Source organism: Podospora pseudoanserina, chromosome 1, assembly GCF_035222485.1.
Source record: "Podospora pseudoanserina strain CBS 124.78 chromosome 1, whole genome shotgun sequence".
NCBI lineage: Eukaryota > Fungi > Ascomycota > Sordariomycetes > Sordariales > Podosporaceae > Podospora > Podospora pseudoanserina.
This window is the reverse complement of record NC_085920.1, coordinates 563,082-582,866: the sequence shown is the minus strand read 5'-3', so window position 1 is coordinate 582,866 and position 19,785 is coordinate 563,082. Positions and strand designations below refer to the sequence as shown.

Sequence of the window (19,785 nt, the reverse complement as noted above, 5' to 3'; positions counted from 1 at the left end):
CACCGTCAAGATAACCAGATGGTACCAGCTTGGGGATTTCTGGTCGCCAATGGATAGCAAATGGAAGAACCTAGTTGGCTCGTTTCGGTTTTATGGTCGCCGCCGAGTGGACATTTGCGAAGCTGATGAAACTCGTCAAAGATGGGAGGTGGCAAGGCCCAATGAATAAGCAAAAGCAGAGAAAGAAGCCACGTGGTTGTAGATGTTGTTTATTCAGAAATACAGAGCGCAATTCCGAGTTCACGCTCTGAATAAGATGGGAGTGAGAATGACATCACTCCATGTTTCGCTAGCTTATGTCATGGCGGGAGGTTTGACGCTCAGCACTCATCTCATCGAGATGTTGCTGGCCTCAGAAGATTTCGGAGGTCGAGAGCGGTGCGGTCAAGCTTTCTGGTTCCTGCTTGGCCTTCTTGGCGCCACTCCAACTGCCGAAGTGGCTTTATTTTTGTACACAGATTTAGTTTATAAACTTATTTGTTTTGCAGAAAGCATCACATAGACAAGTTGCATTGACGTGTGTCGTCTCATTACTGTTGGCTACCTTCCCACCCTCTCAACTGCACTCTGTCAGCTGCCCTGTCAACATTGGTGTTGCCGCTTGTATACGTATTGCGTGTGTTCAGATGACTGGCGTACAGGAAGGAAACCCACCTTGTGATGCTTCGGGCTGATTTTATCGACTTTGTTTTTTTGTTTTTGTTTTGCATATTTGAAGTGTTGAAATTCACTAGGCGGGTTCCCGGGGCCTTTGTTTCCTCGTAGATTGCTGTTTACTGTGAGACATTCTCTCGAGAAGTACGAGGTTCTAGAGGTCGCTACGAAATAAAGAGCGAGATGACGTAGGAGGGTGGGCCCGAAGCTTGTTTTTCTGGGGAGCTTGAGCTAAGGCCAAAGCGGGAGTGGCAGGGCTTGCCGATCACCCGTGCCCTTGGCAGGGCCATCCCAACTGGACCCCCATTGTCCCCCCTCCAACGTTTTTGCAGGACGTGGCCCGCCACATGCCACTCTCTCCTTTCTGCTATTACTTGCGTACTTCAACACGTTTCCCATCAATGCTCACAGCCATTTCCCTGCCACTTCCATCTTCCTAATCGATCCGTCGAACTTAAAAATACCTTGATACTTCGTATCATTCTTCATCAACACCCACCTTCCTCGATGAAGGAACCCACCTCTGATAAATCTCGGTACACGGATAGAATTAACTCGTGGATAAGAATCAAACCCGCGAATCATCCTTCCAAACAGATCAATTCAAACCAGATTCCCATCAGCAATCCATCCACCCTGGAGCCCACACAGTCCAACAGCCAGCATGGAGCATCAGCCATGTCTGCCAGCCCCGGCGGCACCATGCCAACGCCGCCGGCCCCTGGTGGTGCCGACACGACAGAAGATGGTTGTTGCGGCACGCCCATGCCCGGTACATCATCGCAGCCCGACAAACCGGGGCCTGTCCTAGGCGAAGCGGGTGATGGGAAACACCCACACGAAGACTCTCAACCACAGCGGGAACCTGGAATTGAGGACAGCATCCCCAGTAGGATACTGCGCACTATCAAATTTGTCTTGTTCCATTCCAAACTGAACCTTTTGCTGGTTTTTGTCCCCATCGGCATCGCCGTCGAGCAAGTCCCGGGCATTTCTCCGGGCATCATTTTTGGCATGAATGCCGTCGCCATCATACCTCTTGCTGGTCTCTTGAGCTTTGCTACCGAAGCCGTAGCGCGCAAGCTCGGCGACTCCCTTGGCGCATTGCTGAACATTACTTTTGGTAATGCGGTAGAGCTGATCATCTTGTAAGTCATACATGTCTTGGCGTGCCTGTCAGCTAGTTATCAAACGGTTCACTAACACGATGCACAGCATGTATGTACTTTAACCCCTGTTTAGTGATGCAAGCCTGGCGGCACCAACCTCCTGAACTTTGCCTCAATCTGTGTTCACGTTATTGCTAATTACCTTCATCGTTGAACAGCATTGCTTTGGTCAAGGTACGTGTTACCGTGCAGCCGGTTTGGCACATTTCTAACCAAAAACAGGATGAATTCCGTATCGTTCAGGCCTCTCTTCTTGGGTCTATCTTGGCCAACTTGTTACTGATTCTGGGCATGTCGTTCTTCCTTGGCGGTCTTCGCTTCCGGGAACAGATCTACAACAGCACCGTCACCCAGATGAGTGCTTGTCTATTGAGTTTGAGTGTGATCAGCTTGGTGTTGCCAGTAAGTGTGGAATTGCTAGAGAGGTTTGTGGACACATACTGATTGTGTACAGACTGCATTCCATGCTTCGTTTAACGACTCGAACCTAGCAGATGCCCAATCTCTCAAGATCAGCCGTGGTACTAGTGTGGTAAGTAGAGCCGTTGGGGATTTGGTCGCCATCGAGACTAATCATCGTAGATTCTTCTGTTGGTGTATATAATATATCTCCTCTTTCAGCTTCTGTCACATTCATACATGTACGAGTCGACACCACAGCACATCATTGATGAGGAGGCAACACCTGGACCGGTCGCCAACTGGCTGGACTCGTCAAGTTCAGAGAGCAGCTCGTCGAGTGACTCAGATTCTTCTGACTCTGATTCATCACGAGAAACTGTTGGCAAGAGAATGAGACGAGCTATCAAGCGCCATCGCAAGTCCAGCATCATTTCAGTCGACACGAGTGAAGGCCACAGCACTACTCGCACGCGAACCCCTACTAGAAGTCCCTCTTTCGGTACTACGAGCGAGGGACAGCCTTCTGAAGAGACCGCAAGGAACCGTATTTCCAAGGCTGGAACCGGGGTCTTTGAGGCGCACGAGGATGCCATTGAAGATGAAAAGCCACCTCGTCACAGGAAGCGTGATCGTTACCGGAGACACAAGAAGCATCGCAAACATCACAAGCACCGCAAGTCACGGAGAAACGGCTCCCAAGAATTCATGGACCAACCCATTGACGAGGAAGCAGCTGTTGGGATCAAGGCTCCCCTCTCACCTGGCGAGCCTCGGAGAGTCGATTTCGCCATGTCACAATTGACCCCGAATGTTGAGGGCATGAGTGAAGTTGTTCAGACCCGAAGCAGTCCGTTCCAGGGACTTCGTGGGACACTGCGACCTGTCGCTCGCAGCCTTGCGCCCACAGTATTTACCAGCCCCATTGATTTCTCGATGCCGGCCGTACCCTCTGGTCCAGTGCCTCGTGTTCGTTATGGAATTCGTCGTACGAACTCGCTGCCCGACCGCCTAAACCAGTTCGGCCGCCCTCCCGGCGCGATGATGCCCTCTCAGATTCCTCTGGCCGCCGTCCCGAACGGCGCTGTGGCTGATGCCGAGGAAAATGTTGAAGAGCTCTCCCGTCGGAGCGCAGTCATCTTGCTGCTCGTATCGACCGCTCTTGTAGCTGTTTGTGCCGAGTTCATGGTCGACTCAATCAACGGTCTTGTCAAGACCAGCAGCATCGGCGAAATCTTCATTGGTCTCATTATTCTGCCCATCGTTGGCAACGCAGCCGAGCACGTCACTGCTATCACCGTTGCCATGAAGAACAAGATGGATTTGGCCATCGGCGTAGCCGTGGGCAGCTCGATTCAGATCGCCCTCTTCATCACGCCGCTGATTGTGATTATCGGCTGGATCATGGACAAACCTATGACGTTGTATTTTACGCTCTTTGAGACCGTTTGCTTGTTTGTCTCGGCGTTTATCACTAACTTTTTGGTGTTGGATGGGAGGAGTAATTACCTTGAGGGGGCTCTGCTGCTGGCGACTTACGTTATCATCAGCGTGGTGGCGTTTTTTTATCCGAATGCAGAGGATACGAGTGCGTGGGGGACGTAGATAGGCTTGAGGAGTTATCATCGAAGGGTTGGTGGGGGGAGTCAAAGGCGTCTGGGGGTGTTTTGATGCCATTAAACTTTGTAAAATGGGTCGAGGCTTTTCGGCGTCAGATATTTGGGGATGATTGGGGTTGCTGTTCCGGTTTTCAGATGGCATGTGCGACGGTGTGGCTGGATTCTGGGCCAGCTGTTGCCCAGCTAGGTTGATATGATAGTAAGGCAATCTGAGTCTTTCATTCGCCTCAAGCATCGGGTGGATTTTGAGTGTTGCTCTGCGAGTCTGATCACCGACGACTACCTATTGTGTATGACTTACTATCCCATTTGAATCCCACCATCCGAGATGTGTCTTTTTGGCCCGGCTGCAGAATATCATGAGCTAAGAGTACCTACAGAACTGTTGAGGAATTTTGGCTCGGTTGGGATCTTTCACCTCCACCATCTGCCCTTTAAACTTCGTAATTGGAGGTTGTGATTGGGGGGTGTCAGCACACTAAGTCTTTTTGTTCACTCATTCCTCTCGTAACCTGGGGCTTGACCGGAGCAAACGGCCACCCACCGGAGGCTGTTACCACATCTCTCACATGGTCTGTCTCAGCTGTATTAGGCACCGCTCCACCATTCCGCAGTGAGAAGTACACACCTGTGTGATGGTAGTGGTGGGTAATGGGTAATGGCTATTACGTGTAAATAGACCCCAAAGTTCGACCGGTTCTTTCACCATCCAACCGACTCCACAACATTCCCCTTTAAAGTGGCGTTTAAAGATTTCCTGAACACCTATCAAAGGAGATGACAGCAGTTAAACACAAAGTGATTATCTCACTCGAAATTTTACCCGCTAATACACATATATAAGCAAGGCGATACTCCCCTTCTCAGACGTTCTCTCCGGCAACCGTACAGTAGTCTCTAGCAATCATGAAGTCCATCTCTCGCTCCAGAGCCTCGCGCGCTGAAATAACTGCCATCGTCAATGCTTTTTTGCGTTCTGTGCCTATAAGAAGTAAACTATCTTTGTAATCTGACAGGTCGACTCCTACTCAATCTGGAATTTTAACTCCCTCCGAATCTGTGATATCAACACCTTCGGAGATGAGCTTTGTTAGAGTTGGATCGTCTGTGGAGGGCTCTGCCGTCAGCTCTACGGTTCGGATACGTCAGTTCCTGGAAGCGGTGGACACAGCAAACGCTGCATTACCACCACGCAACACGAAGGGGATCTTCAAGGCAGCCTGCTGAACCGACCTGCTATTTCTCGTCGATACCACGCATCCTCTGAAAGCATATCTCGACGCCGTCAAACAACAAATCAAGAGTACCGTAGCTGAGGTCAAAAGATTATTCTTTGACGAAACCACCTTACGTATTGCTGTGGTTGGGTACAAAGATCACCGAGACAAACCCCATATCCAGTTTCAAGATTTTACAACTTCCGTTGAGGGAGTCTTGGTATTTCTTAACACCTTGACCGCAACTAGAGGAGACGACTATCCCGAAGATGTTCTTGGCGCCCTACAGAGGGCCACCAAAAGTTCCTGGCAGCAACAAACCCGGTGCCTCATTCACATCGCCGATACACTACCGCAGGGTCGAGACTTGAATGACTTATTGCGTGATAGCTGGATGGAGCCAGGTAGTGAGCATCACGGCCTTACGTACAACTGGCTGATCCACAGACTGATCAAATTGAACATCAACTACATCTTCTTGCGCATCACTGCTCATACCGATCGTATGGCCGCGGTCTTCGCGCAGGTGTATGCGGGAGCTGGAGCAGGGGCTAGCCTACTTCCTGACAATTACTACAGCGAGCAGGTCAACAACAAGCTTCATCGCTGTGGCAAGTCAGGCCCACGTTCCCCGAGTTAAATCTAGGGAACTAGTACAGTGCTCTACAGGGCTTGATCGTGCAGGCCACCTCGATGTCCATCTCGAATACCAGCGTTCATCTTTCTTTGGCATTGAGAAGCGGAAGCAATGCTGATGGTACTCGGGGGCGGAAAAGAGCAACATCACCTGGTTAATAGCTCGTGTTTATCAAGGAAGACGAAGAGGATATACAACTAGAGTCAATTGCACCGCAGTGGGACACACCTGGCTGGTTTGACAAGACCTTGGAGCTGGAAGGTCTTTGCCCCGAGATCATGACATATAGGGCCCACACGCCTACGGATATGATGATTTCCAACAGAAAGATCCGGATAGGCTTGATTCATCTGACTCTTCGCACTCGCTCGACTCCGTTCAACAAGGGGACGACGCGTGTGGCGCCCTACGCCCGAACGACTCCTCCACCACTCGCCTTGTTGCTAAGTCATTCTTTAACAACATGTGACGAACCCCTATCCAGAACCTCTGAAAGGGATACTAGTCGAAGGCGCTTCTGAACAATCCTGGTTTGGAACAGCTAAACAGTGTACAACAAATGGCTTGCCTCCATCACAATAGTCAAGATACCAACGATTGTGACTTGTATTGCATACTGCGGAACTGTCTATCTATACCAGCCAGTTCCTCCGTATATATAGACCTTGGGACCGTGGACCGTTGACTTACAGACGGTCCTCGGTCCACTCTTGATTGGCCGATACTGGACCGTGGACCGTGAGCCCCGCTCGATCGCTTGGTCCAGCCCTGATTGGCTCCCGTGGCCCACTGTCTCTCAAAACCGTGACATGTTTGAACAGGTATATGTCAGTAGTAAATATGGTTATTGGGTAGTTTTTAGTGATATGATTTGATAGTATTTAGCTTACTTAATTCAATTTAAATCATTTCAAATATACCGTTAAATTTGACTTGTTTGATTTGTGTGATACTTTGAAGATAACTTGAGGTTAATAAACGCAGTTTTAGACATTTTCATTTGTCCTCAGAAATTCTCAACTTGACTTTCACTATCTGTGATAACATATCGAGCATTGAAGATATCAAAGGCAATAACGGGACCTTATCCTTACACGATCGTTCGGTTTGAGCCACATCATATAAAGCTGTGTTTCCCAGGCGTACATACTTGCCCTTATTCATCGTCAACTCTTCGCCGAGATCCACAATTCGATCGGGCCGACGGAATGCCCTATACCGGTCCGCTAGTCATCGGACATCGGCTCCGAAAGTGCGCCAGGAATGCCAAGCCAAACTTACTTTCCACGTCACCAGGAGACTTCGAGCAAGATTGGACTGGCCTCGCCAGTTTCCAAATATTGACTGGGTACAGTCCCCCATTCAAACGTTCTGTAGCTAAACGCCACAGATTGTAAGTTGGTCAGATCTGGCAGCAAAGTCATCATCCAGGTGGTGCAGTGTGGGGCAGATAGCGACTGCCTTGTGGAATTGGAGGGTTCTTGTGCTGTTATCAAGCCTGGTTACGCAGGTGGCTAGCGCCATCTTGGCAGTGGCTGCGCACCCCAAAAGGTTCTCTATCCAGCGCGTGTCAGTTGGTCCCTCCGTGTCCTAATCCATCACTCATCATCTGATGCCGCAAGAAGGACATTAAAGCCGGTCGTTCTGTTGCTATAGGTTTTGGAATTTGAAAGGCAAGGCATTCACTGACCTTTGTCTATCACCCGTTGGCTGAGGTGCTTCGTGACTGGGCAACCATCCAACATCCAGTCGCTTTAAAACGTGTGCGCTTACAACATCTTACCAAAAGGAAACAAAACAGAATCTGAACCCAGCCAAAATGTGTTTCGGCAGCAAAAAGAACCTCTATGATGGGGATGATCTTCCCCCACGACCAGCTCCAGGGCAGGCGCCTCAGCAGCCAACGTATGCACCTGAGCCAAAAGCAAGCGCTTCGTCATCACACCAGGCACAGCCCCAGCAGCATCAGCATCAGCAGCAATATAACCAGCCGCCGCCTCCTAGCCCCCTCTCTGCTGCTCAACCTCCAGCATCCTGGAATTCCAATAATCTGTACAGCCAGACACAAGCTACATCTCACACCATGCCCGTTGAGCTTCCCGACTCAGTCCACAACCCTAATGCACCAGCTGAGTTACCAGCCAACGACTATGCCCCTCCTCCGGGGCCGCCTCCTTCTCATACCCGGCCGGCAGTAGAGAGCTATGCGCCTCCTCCCGGACCACCCCCTTCTCACGGAACCGGGAATGACTACGCACCTCCCCTGGGACCACCGCCGCCCCATTCCCACGGAGCTGGTGACGACTTTGCTCCTCCTCCCGGGCCTCCACCGTCTCACGGAGCTAGCAACGACTACGCCCCCCCTCCTGGTCCTCCTCTCCCGCGTAATGACTACGCCTCCATTCCCCCTCCCAGCGCTCCTCCCATTCCCGCAGCATCTAAACCCCAGGAGACCAAGCACGACTGGGAGTCAGTCGTCCCCGACACCTCTCTCTTTCCACCCCCTCCTGCTTTCTTCGCGGCGTATGACTCCTCCCACGCAACCAACGCCACCGAGGCCGAAGCCGAAGCAGGCGAGGCATGGTGCCGTCAGCACCCCCTTTCCCCGCCCATTGACCTCGACCACCACTCCCTGGAGGCTCAAAACAACCACAACCCCCGTCTGATGGTCCCCGATGTGTTCAAGGGAACTCTCCAGTTCAAAGAGCACGGCATTTGGGCCGGTCAGACAGACAGGAACGCCACTGATTCTTGGTATGTTTTGTTTTTCCGTCATCATCACTCAACTCTTTTAATCAGTGCTAACACCAAACCCAGCATCATCGGCTTTCCCCCTCTCTACACAGTAAAAACCCACTCTCCCTTCACCTCCCCCACCCCAGAGAAGACAATCTACTACGAAGTCGCCATCACTTCGGCCGCCAACCCCCACGAGATTTGTCTCAGTCTGGGATTCACCGCCCTCCCTTACCCATCCTTCCGGCAGCCTGGCTGGCACCGCGGGTCGTTGGCTGTTCACGGTGATGACGGCCACAAGTTCATCAATGACCGGTGGGGAGGCAAGGACTTTACGGGACCGTTTAGAGTCGGGGAGAGGTATGGTATCGGCATGACTTTTACCGCGGTGGCAGGGAGGATGGAGACGGAGATTTTCTTTACGAGGAACGGGCTGCAGGCTGGGAGGTGGAATTTGCACGAGGAGGGTGACTCGACTGATTTGCCCGTGACGGGGTTGGAGGGGTATCATGATTTGAGTTGTGCGGTGGGCACGTATGGGGGGGTTGGTTTTGAGGTGATTTTTAGGCCGGAGACGTGGTTGTTTTTGCCGAAGGGGTATTATCCTGGGAAAAGGGGGTAGCAGTTGAAAAAGGGGTAGTTTAGGGGTAGTTTTGGGGTGTAGATATGGATAGGCTTTGAACAGTACACAGATTAATTCTCTTCAACCAGCGCGTCCGTTTTGATAATTCTACAACAAAAGGGTATTTACTTCCGGTAACAACAACGAACTAATCATCCAACCCACCCCATTCCTCCCCATCATCATCCTTCTTCTTTCCACCACCTTGCTTCTCTGCCTGCAACGCCATCCTCTTCCTCTTCTTACTCGCCTCAATCGCCTGCCGTTTATTATTCTCCTTCCTCCTCTCCCAGCTGCTCTGCGTAGTAATACTCGCTTCTTTTCCTCCAGCCCTCCTCGCCTCGACACCCCTCACCTTCAACTTCCTCTTATCCTCCTTCGCAACCTTGGGCAGCGCATCCAAAAGCCACTTCTTGACCGACTCCTCCCCACTGCCCGCCTTACCAGCCTGCTTTTCACTCGCAGCAATGACGTTCGCCACCGACTTCACAAACGGGATATCCTCCTTTGTGTAAAAAGTAACAGCTACACCACCCTCCCTCCCAGCACGACCAGTCCGCCCGGCACGGTGAACATACCCCGCCGCTGAAGTAGGGACGTCATAGTTGACTACACCGTTCACACCTGCAAAATCCACACCCCGGGCGAGGACGTCGGTTGTGATCAAAACCCAGACTTCACCCATCCGGAACTTTGTCATGATTTTGGAGCGGATCTGGTCACTCAGCGAGGAGTGAAGAACTGCGATTCGGGCCTGCCCGCCCGCTTCGAGGGGGATGTCGAATTGCAGTTCTTTATGCAGGGCCTTGGCGCGGTCAATGGTTTGGGTAAACACTATAAATGGGGGGCGCAATGGGGGGCCGGAGTCGGATGAGGAGGCTGGGTGGAGGAGTTGTCGGAGTGCCAGGAGCTTGCCTTGCTCGGTGGCGGTGTAAATCAGCTTGTGGGTTACGTTGGGAACGGCGGTGTCTTTGAGGCCGACTACCAGACGAATGAGAGGGCGGGAGATGTTGAAGTGTTTGGCGCGTTTGGAGAGGTGTTTTGTCACCAGGGCTTCGATGTTAGAGGCCATTGTTGCTGACCAGCAGGTCAGGGCTACGTCGGGGTGAACGCAAGACTTCCAGATGGCCATGGTTTGCTTGCGGAAGATGGGGTCGAGGAGGACGTCGGCTTCGTCGAGGATGAGGCTTCGGACTGTGGGGAGGGTTCTCTTGGAGTTGGTGAGCTTGCCGTCGTCAGACAGAAAGTTGAGGAGGATTTTCGGGGTGGTAACGAGGATATCGACTCTCGCCAGAGGTTTTTCTTTCTGATCTTTTTTCTTGTCGTCGCCATCCTCCTCGTCATTGTCTTCCTTGTCTTCCTCATCCTCGTCCTGGTCGTGCTCTGCCTCCTCTGGCTTCTCCTCTTCATCCTCAGAGTCACTATCCTCCTCAGCCTTCTCCGCTCCACCCTCTGCCTGCAATCTCAACCCCCTCTTCATCAACACAACCCTCACCCCCGTCCCAATAGCCAACTTCCTCCCCTCATTCACAATCTGACTCGCCAACTCCCTCGTAGGCGCAACCACAATCGCCCTCAGCTCATTCTTGACCTCTTCCCCCTCATTCACCTCCCCCTAGCCTTCAAAACCCCCTCAATAGCCGGAATCAAAAACGTAATCGTCTTCCCGCTCCCCGTCGGCGCAACAGCCAAAAAGTCCACCCCCTTCTCCATCTCGTTATCCCCCAGCGCCGTCCCCGGCTGCAACAAAAGCGGCAGCGCGCCCATCTGTACTTCCGTGGGGACTTTAAAACCCTGTCGTGTAATATTATCTGCCAAAGTCTGATTGATCCCATAATCATACTTCAGCTGCCCAAACGCAGTCAAAGGCTGGGGCCAGAGTTGCGCAAGTTTTCCCTTTTTGGGCCCCTTTTCCTTGCCCGCTTCCTCCCCTCCCTCCTTCGACTTTTTCTTCTCCTTCTTCCCCTCTACCGCCCGCGCCTCCAACTCAGCAACACCACCAACCGACTCGGACAGCAACGTAAATTTTAACCTGTGTGACCTCAAAATCTGCTTGCATTCGTCCTCGTCCAGCGTCTTGACCTTGCGCTTTTTGTTCTTCTTTTTCTTTTGGTCTTCTCCATCCTCTTCATTGTGTTGCTGAACAGCCTCAGTCCTGGGCTTGGGCGGCGCGAAAAAGTCGACGTCGTCCTCGTCGTCGTTTCCCGGCCCGTCATCTTCAGCATCTCTATCACCACTCTTATTCTTCCTCTTCCTCTTCTTCCCCCTCGAGGAGGAAGACACCGGGTCGTTGAAGAGCTGCGGGTGGGGGACCGCGCCGGCGGAGGGGAGCTTTGCTGTGGCTGCGACTGCGGCGGCTGAACCCTTTGCGGTTTGGTTTTTCGGGTTTGGCTTTGTGCCTCGGGAGAGGATTTTGAGGATATCCATGACTGTCTGTAAATTAAATCAATTGGCGATGTGGTACTGCCGCAACACTTGGGAATGTCTGCGCGCGCGAAGCTGTTGGAAAGTGAATGCCTGCAAACAATTTTCGAGAAACTGCATCGAAGAAAGGTTCGATAAGAAAAAGTTGTGCCCCACAATTGGCTGCCAAGGGTCTTATCGATGGGGACGATTTGCCGGCGGCAGCTCGAGTCTAGGGTCTAAGCTCGAGCTCCCCGTTCACAAAGTCAGGGTTGTGCGGTCAAGTGATGTATTGTACATATCTTACAATTCCTGTGGCTCTTCAAGAGAATGAGTATCTCATCTATTTACACCTCTTTGGCAGCCTCACCAGCCCGCGCCTCAACAACCTCCCCACACCTCCCGCAAAGCGCATCCTCCACCGGCGCAACATACCTCCAGCACCGGGGACATTTATGCTGCTTCGGAGGCAGAACATACGCCGTATGAGCCTTCCCACCGACGTCAAACACCTCACTATACTTCCACTCCGCCCCCTCAACCTCCTTGAGCGTCTCACCTCCGTTAGACTGAACAATATCCACCGCCGAAACCACAAACATGGCATCCAGCTCATCCTTGAACCGTTCCAAAACAGCCAACCCACCCTCAGCATGAGACACCAACACAACCGAGCACCCCAGCGACGAGCCGAGCACCTTGTCCAATCTCGCCCGCTCCGAAGCAGCCTTGATGGCGCCATGCGCAGCCATAATAGCAGGGATGCTCTCCCGGATGGTCTTCTCATCGTAACTAAGTCTAACAGGTTCAATAAGCGGGGCGTCATAAAGCTGCTTGAGAGGGTGAACAAGAGAAGCATCATCCTTCATCCACTGAGGGCGGTACTCCCATGCCTCTTCGACAAGCACGGGCGTGACGGGCGCCAGCATTCTCAACAGGCCGTTGAAGATGGGCTCCAAAACGCCGCCAGAGTCACCGCAGTATAGTCTGTCCTTGAGTGTCTCCAGGTAGAAAGCCGACACGTCATTGACAACCCAGCGGCTGAGGGCCGCTTGCGCCTTGTTGAACTCGTAGTTGTCGTAGTACTTGCCGACTTCTTGCATGACGTCCTTGAGCTGGATCAACGCAATGTGATCGGCCACTGTTAAGGGGGCTGTGCGGGCATCAGGCTGCATGCTTCCGGTGAACATCTTGATGATGGTGCGGTACTTGAGCAGGACTTGATGGACAGTCCGGAGAACTGGCTTGCCTAGAATGATATCGCCTGTGTAGTCACTGGTTGCAATCCAAAGGCGCAGAGCATCCGGGCCCAGCGCTTCTGGTTCGCGGTTCTTTCTGCCTTGTGGTTGACCAGGCTGGGTTGGCTCAAAAAGAAGCGAGCCGTCCATAACCTCATTGGCAGAGATGATGTTCCCGAGAGACTTGGACATCTTCTTGCCGTCCTTATCCAGTGTAAATCCGTGAGTGATGAGTGTTTTGAAAGGTGAAAGACCAAGAGTATTGGTAGTTGATGACCCTCCTGGAGCGTCCTGAGCAACCATGGCAGCAACCCGGGTCAGAAGAGACGACTGGAACCACCCGCGATGTTGATCACTACCCTCGAGGTACACATCAGCTTGCTTGTCCGTCTGGGTCCAGCTGCTACCACTGTCAAACCAGACGTCCATGGTGTCTTGACCACGGCGGAACTCAGCCGCCCGATCGCGCAGTGACTCCGGTAACCACGCAGGGTCATGGGCATCATCAAACCACCAGGCATCAATCTTCCTTTCCCTGATCACAGAGATGATGTGGTCAATGCTCTCATCAGTCACGACCGCATTGCCATTCGCATCATACAGAGCCGGGATGGGCACACCCCAGGATCGTTGACGCGAAATGCACCATTCGCTCCGGCCCTTGACAAAAGCCTCGAGTCTGTTCTTTCCAGTCTCGGGCACAAAACGCACCTCCTCAAGCGCAGCCAGGGCTTGCTCCTTGATGCTCCCCACATCGGCAAACCACTGAGCTGTGGCGCGGATGATGATGGGCTTCTTCGTCCGCCAGTCATATGGGTACTTGTGCTTGTAATATCTGACCTTGAGAATGTACCCATTTTCGTTGCCAAGCAAGTCCAACACGGCGTCACTACCGCCTTCCAGGACGGGAATTCCCCCGAGTAAATCAGGGTTCCTGGGGTAAGCCTTATCGGTGAAGCGACCTTCATTGTCCACGTGTGAAACTGCTGGGATTCCCAGAGCTTCGCAGGCCAGGTAATCGTCAAAACCATGACCTGGGGCACAGTGCACCATACCCGTTCCTGAATCGCCTCTCACGAAGGGGGCATGGATAATGGGACGGCCTTCCAGAGCAGTCAAATCATCCAGAAGAGGGTTGAGATACCTCAGCCTCGTCAGCTCAGAGCCCTGGACCTTGCCCAGCACTTCGGATATCTCGGGGAGATCTCCACCTGCGCTTCCCTCTGGTATGCTCACAAGGTGAAGCCCCTCGTAATCGGCAAACCTGACGATAGAGTAAGTCATATCATCGCGCACCGCGATCGCCTGATTTGCAGGAAGCGTCCAGGGTGTCGTCGTCCAGATCACCGCATAGAGCTTTGCATCCTTATCCACCCCCTCCAGCCCAGAAATCACCTCCTGCCACCCACTGACAATGGGTAATCTAACCCACGCCGACTTTGACACATGGGCCTCATTGTACTCCAGCTCAGCCTCAGCCAGCGCAGTAGCTGACGACGGCGACCAATACACAGGTTTATGTTTCCGGTAGATGAGCCCCCTCCGAGCCATCTTCTGAAACAGCCGCAGCTGCCTGATCTCAAACTCAGTGTCCATCGTCGTCCACCTATTTTCCCAGTCGGCCATAACGGCATACGACTTGAAGCTGTTCATCTGGGCCTTGACCGTCGAGGAGGCGAGCTTGCGGGCAGCTTTTCGGATACCCCCCGGCGACATCTTCTTACCGCCCTCGGCAGCCTCGACAACCTTCATCTCGATCGGGAGACCATGGCAGTCCCATCCTGGTACGTACTTGACGCGGCGACCTGTAGTTTACACCCCACCCACAACCGGTCAGTAACGTGTCGCATGGCGGGGTATTCCCAAGCAGCGTCAAGCGCACCTTGCTGGACCTTGACCCGGTTAATCATGTCCTTGAGGATCTTGTTCAGCGCGTGGCCAGCGTGAAGCTCGCCATTGGCGTAGGGGGGCCCGTCGTGAAGGAGGAACTCGTTGTCGGCAGGGCGATTGGCCGCCTGCCACTCGTAAAAATCATCGGTGCATCGCAGGATGTACTGCTTCCGTTCGTGGAGTCGCGGCCGGTTTCTGAATGGCAAGACGAAAAACTGAGCAAATTGATTTTGGGGGGGAAACGGTGGGCAAACAGAAGATCCTTACGGGAAACTTGACTTGGGCAGCCGTAGCGTGGGCTGCCAGGATTTGGACATTGTTCCCCTCCGTCGCAATGTCACGTCATGGCGGCCTGGTCGGGGAAAAAGTGGTGGTTTGGAGATTTTTCGAGAGCGGGTCGGCGATGTCGGTATAAATCGGCCGAAACCTTCCTAACTGTCAGCTTGGCTCCCTTACATATGATAGAGAATTGCGGCTCAAATGCAACGTGAGCACACCATCACAACGACAGATTGAGGGTCAATTTTTGTGGTTGGGTTTTTGACCAACTTGTTCTCTATTCCATTATCTTTATTACAAGGCAAGTGCCTAACCGTCATCCCCAACCACCAAGCCACCTATGCGCTGTGTGCCAACCATCAGCATCAGCCTCAAAACAAAATGAATGATATGCTCTCCCCCCCAGAAGCTGTCTTGCGTATCCCTCCATGCTTTTATCTATCTGCACCAAAGAAAATCCCTTCTCAAGTACTTTACTTCGCCCTCCTCCCAATCAGCATCCCAACCTCAGGACACCACTCCTCAATCTCCCCCATCCTCTCGCCAGCCTTCCCCTTCCACCACCTCTGCGGCTGGTGATACCCCAGCGGCCTATCCCCCCAAAGCGTCTCAACCGCAAACCTCTTCGCCTCCTCCACCCCGGGCAACCTAACCCTATAATCCCCCTGTGCCCTCCTCTCCTTCAACTTCTTATAAAACCACTGATCCTCAAACCCCCTGGTGTAATTCCCTTCCCTCACCACCTCCAAAAACAACCTCGGGTTTCTGATTGACAACCCCCCATTGTACCCTTCACCATACGTGCTATTAATCGGCGCCCCTACATAATCCCACTTCACAAAGTCGTCAATGGTGGCGATGGAGTTGGCGCAGATGATGCTGTCGAGCTGGAAGAACAAGACTCGCTCGGCATCAGCCAGCTCGTTCCACAACCAGCCGTTGGAAGACGCGAGAAACCTGGAGACCGAGGCGCTATTGATAAAGATGACATTCTTGGGCAGGAAGCGAATGTCTAGTCGTTTGGAGGACAAGAGGTTGCGGAAGGCTGGCGATTGGGGAACGGTAAAGTTGTTTGGGGAGGTGAAGATCACCAAGGACCAGTGGGTGGGAAGGACGGAGGAGAAGTGCATGAGGACGGGAACCAGAGCGGGTGAGGTGAGTGAAGATTCGATGAGGACTGCTTTGAAAACTTTGTTTGGGGTTGCTGGATCGGCTGGTGGGATGGAAAAGTCTTCCTCTAGGCCATCAAAGTCTGTTGGTGGACTGTCGGTCTTATCCAGAGCACTCTCGGGCGCGACATCCAGACTTGAGTCGAAGTCAAGCGGGGGTTCTTGGTCAAGTTGAATTGGTGTCGCTTCTGGTAAAGGGGTGTTTGGTAAAGGAGTGTTGGATGTCGTAGCGACAGTGGTTGTGGTGCTAACAATACTGCTAGAGCTTGTCGTTACAGCCACATGTTGTTGCACGTCGACTTTCGTCAATGATTCGAGAACCGATTCCTCCTTCAGTGGGATCCTGTCAGTGACCTGGCACGGGAGTTAAAGAAAAGAACGACGCTTAAGGAAATCGCCAATGAACAAACCTCTGATCGTGCTGATTGCAAGGACGAATAGGTCACCAGAAGCATACAGGCCACCATCACGAGGAGCATCAGCTCCGCTCTTGGGCTACCGCCCGGCCTGGATAATAACGACGCCATGGTGAAAAACACAATGCAGATAAAAGAGTGACAGGAAGCCAAAGGCAAATTTTAGTCAAAGTTCAGAAGCCACTCAATCGAGTGCTCTTGCCGACAGAAGTTCGGATGGGCAAACCAACAACCAGCATGGTCACTTCCGTGCTGGCCTGATGACGCGGCTGTCCAAAGCACATAAAGACGAAGGAAAAGGGTCATTTTAGATCTCAAGTTCTAGACTTTTATTACTCCCAACGGACTTCCATGGGGTTTGCATCTCTCAGCCAGCCGCATCCCATATCGCAACTTCCACAGCCAATGGCCTGTTCCCGAATAGGTATCACAGCAGGGGGCCGCTGTCTTAGTCTGAAGACAACGAATTCTGATAGCGCCGGATCTAGACCCACGTCAATGTCAATTGGGATTCCAACTGATTGGTTCAGCTCTGCAATGGCATCACCCGATTCTTGCTATCGATTCCAAGCTGACACTGGACAGCTCAGCTTTATCCCCAGTCAAACGGTAGGAGGAGCGTGGGAGCAAAACCGAAACCGAAGTGCCGTACATGCACATACCGCCCTATCCGTAAATTATGCAGATCACTACCGAGAAACCCGATCATCTTCACCTTCATCTCCAGCATCCCGACCGCCTGAACGAGGTTTCGCTCCACGCTTTTGGCGTTTGCCAGCATCATCACCTCTCCAACCCTTCCTCATCTTAATAGGCTGCAAAAACCCGTCAATATGAACACCTCCTACCAACTGGTCTTCGCTATCCTCCTCCTCCTCTGTAGTGCGCATTACTGCCGAGGCTTCGACTTTGTGTACAAGCTTGATGTGCCTCTGGAGATTCGTATTTCTGTTAAAGCCTTCCACAGCGCGAGGGCAATCGTTGAATGGACAAAGATGAGCCCCTCCAGCACCACCGCCAGGTGTAGCTGACTTGCTTGTTCGGGATCGGGCAGCCGGTGTGCTTGCTCTTTTCGTTGGTGCTGGAGTATCGGCAGGCTCTGCAGTGAGAGCAACAGTAGACTGGCGGTTAATCATCAGGTGGTGAGCGAGGAGTTGCTTATTGTCTTCGGAGTCGTTGTCCTCCAATAGAGCACTCTGAGGTTCAGTGAGATTTGGTCGGTATCGTACGGTCTGAATGGCCGGTTTGCCCGAGGTAACGGCTTGCTCAGGAAGGGTATGCATCACCATCTCTTCATTGAAAATATTAGAGCAGCGCTGTGTTGCCCTGGCAATAACCTCTGGTGAGAAGCCAGCGAGAGCAGCTGCACCAAGAACATCCCGCCAGTTTAGCAACCCGATTCGTGAGATCTTGGTCGACACGTTGCTGCCGGAAGAATCGCTCGAACTTGATCTTGAACTTGACCTGAACCTCAATTTCCTCGGCGAACTGCCTGCTCTGGAGCGACTTCTTCCTCTTGATCGACCTCGTGGCTTGCTCAGTACTGGCTTCCCATCAACGTCCATCATATTCTTGCGAGACTCTCCGTCTTCGTCTTCCTCGGAGTCTTCGTCCTCATCACTATCACCTCCATACATACCACTTACAGCAGCAGCTCTTGCATAGTGCATTACCGTAAGCGTCTTATCCAACTGCTCCATGATCCTCCTGGCTGCAGGCCGCACTAAAGCATAGTTTCGCTCATCATCCGCCGACATGACTGGCGTGAATGTCTGCTCGGCTTTTGCTATTGATGACATCCTTCGTTTCCTTCCTCCTTTTGTAGAACCCGCCCCGGTTGCATCTGTCTCCCCGGCAGCAGTATCGTAGCCTGTTTCCATGCCCGACACTTCATCTTCCTCATCCCCTACCCCACCCTCATCATCATCACCCTGTTCGATCGACTGCATCACATCCCCCTTCTCCCGGCCCTCCTCCTCATCTTCCCCATTCCCCTTCCCCTTGCCTTCCCACTCCTTCACCCTCCTATAAAACCTCTCCTTCGCCAACCTCAACACAGTAGCCGAAACCACCTCTTCCAAATTCCTCCCCGGCCACCTATCCCCCTCCTCCTCCTTCCTCCTGAAAGTAAACTCTTGATTCCCATCCTCAGCTTCCAAATCCAACAACCCATCCCCAGGAACCTCTTCCACCCCCAAAGGCCAAGCAGTCCACCCCCTCCCTACATTCCACCCCCGGTTATCTTTCCCCTCTCCAACACAGGAGAAAGTTTCCTCGGGCCCTTTCCTCACACCCTTCTTCAAAGCAAAAGCGTTATACAAATGCGCGCTTAGATCCCCCTTCCTCACATTCTCAATTGACTCCCAGGTCTTTCTCTCGTTGTTGGTCCAGGTGCGCCAGGTGGATGGGTTGCCCTTCCACCTGTTTGGTCTGCGCTCGTTAAGCTCGTCCGAGGAGAGGGAGGCGATGGAGGAGGTGGAGAGGTCGCGCCATTCCTCCTCTTGGGGGGGTTCAGCTGGTGTGAGGGTGTTGTGGGTGGCGGGTAGGGTTTCTGGGAGGTCGTGGTCGTAGGATGAGATTTGTGAGGCGGGTCTTCTGAGAGTAGGTTGGTAGGAGGGTGGGATTTGGGAGGAGGAAAAGTCCATTTTGATGTGAGTGGTGCGGGTGTGAGTGAGTGAATGAGAGGTGAGATGGCTGGTTGGTGAGTGAGCGCCACTCATGCAAAAAAAGACGTAAACTCCAGGCTGAAGAAAACCGAAAGCCAAATCTCAGTTCATATGAAAAAGAAGCTCAATATTAGCATATTCGGTGCAACTTCTTCAAGGTTGCCCAGAGCGTTAATGAAAATCGAATGTTTGTGGTTCAGTTTGACTTGAATTTGCAGTTTGAAAGAAGTCGCCCTAGCACTTACGCCGTCCAACCCTAACCCTGCAAAGCCACCTTTCTTATCAAACCTCATGATGCCCTCATTATGAGTGCTGTTTTCGCGGCAGCAAAGCACATACGACCATAGATAGCTGAAAGCTCGGGATCCCGTCCGCTCTCCCCTAGATAAACAGCTAATCGCCAGATCAGTACTCAGGTGGGTGACCACTGGGGAATCCCTGGTGTTGTATGTTTTTGTCTCCATTTTGACTCTATTTTTGGTGACAGGTGGGTCTATATGTACATAAGCCTGATAGGTAGTTGCGTCTTTTTGCTCAGTCAGTCATGAAAGTGTTGGAGAGCTGGCTTAACGGACGAAGAACTTGGGATCGTTCCAGAAAATGATTGGGAAGGGGGTTACATGGAGGAATATATTAGAGCGTTGAGTGTCTTGTTACGCCGTTTAAGGCTA

General features: G+C 52.4%; 5 protein-coding genes across 5 annotated transcripts; 2 read left to right on the top strand and 3 right to left on the bottom strand.

Moving 5' to 3' along the window:
- Positions 1-749: 749 nt before the first annotated feature.
- QC764_101710 (uncharacterized protein) lies at positions 750-4,091 on the top strand. Its single transcript, XM_062941395.1, has 5 exons — positions 750-1,802; positions 1,982-1,997; positions 2,046-2,225; positions 2,278-2,355; positions 2,406-4,091. The coding sequence occupies exons 1-5, from the start codon at positions 1,162-1,164 to the stop codon at positions 3,825-3,827; spliced, it is 2,337 nt and encodes a 778-aa protein (XP_062804239.1). The 5' UTR covers positions 750-1,161; the 3' UTR covers positions 3,828-4,091.
- Positions 4,092-6,639: 2,548 nt separating this feature from the next.
- QC764_101690 (uncharacterized protein) lies at positions 6,640-9,136 on the top strand. Its single transcript, XM_062941394.1, has 2 exons — positions 6,640-8,449; positions 8,513-9,136. Exons 1-2 carry the CDS (start codon positions 7,515-7,517, stop codon positions 9,051-9,053), a joined length of 1,476 nt encoding a protein of 491 aa, XP_062804238.1. The 5' UTR covers positions 6,640-7,514; the 3' UTR covers positions 9,054-9,136.
- A 2,572-nt stretch (positions 9,137-11,708) lies between these two features.
- Positions 11,709-14,901, bottom strand: ISM1 (isoleucine-tRNA ligase; the record flags this gene model as incomplete). Its single annotated transcript, XM_062941393.1, has 3 exons — positions 11,709-14,499; positions 14,577-14,779; positions 14,852-14,901. The coding sequence occupies 3 exons, from the start codon at positions 14,899-14,901 to the stop codon at positions 11,804-11,806; spliced, it is 2,949 nt and encodes a 982-aa protein (XP_062804237.1). The 3' UTR covers positions 11,709-11,803.
- A 435-nt stretch (positions 14,902-15,336) lies between these two features.
- On the bottom strand, positions 15,337-16,559 carry QC764_101660 (uncharacterized protein; the record flags this gene model as incomplete). Its single annotated transcript, XM_062941392.1, has 2 exons — positions 15,337-16,386; positions 16,443-16,559. 2 exons carry the CDS (start codon positions 16,557-16,559, stop codon positions 15,337-15,339), a joined length of 1,167 nt encoding a protein of 388 aa, XP_062804236.1.
- A 578-nt stretch (positions 16,560-17,137) lies between these two features.
- Positions 17,138-19,168, bottom strand: QC764_101650 (uncharacterized protein; the record flags this gene model as incomplete). Its single annotated transcript, XM_062941391.1, has 1 exon — positions 17,138-19,168. The coding sequence occupies one exon, from the start codon at positions 19,166-19,168 to the stop codon at positions 17,138-17,140; it is 2,031 nt and encodes a 676-aa protein (XP_062804235.1).
- Between the last annotated feature and the right edge of the window lie 617 nt (positions 19,169-19,785).

What these genes read in the sequence shown, in the direction of transcription:
- QC764_101710 (XM_062941395.1), top strand. Translation starts at nt 1,162, where the DNA reads ATGAAGGAACCCACCTCTGATAAATCTCGGTACACGGATAGAATTAAC. An exon ending in TGATCAGCTTGGTGTTGCCA is followed by an intron (nt 2,226 to 2,277) that starts GTAAGTGTGGAA and finishes GATTGTGTACAG; the next exon opens with ACTGCATTCCATGCTTCGTT. An exon ending in TCAGCCGTGGTACTAGTGTG is followed by an intron (nt 2,356 to 2,405) that starts GTAAGTAGAGCC and finishes TAATCATCGTAG; the next exon opens with ATTCTTCTGTTGGTGTATAT.
- QC764_101690 (XM_062941394.1), top strand. Translation starts at nt 7,515, where the DNA reads ATGTGTTTCGGCAGCAAAAAGAACCTCTATGATGGGGATGATCTTCCC. An exon ending in AGGAACGCCACTGATTCTTG is followed by an intron (nt 8,450 to 8,512) that starts GTATGTTTTGTT and finishes CACCAAACCCAG; the next exon opens with CATCATCGGCTTTCCCCCTC.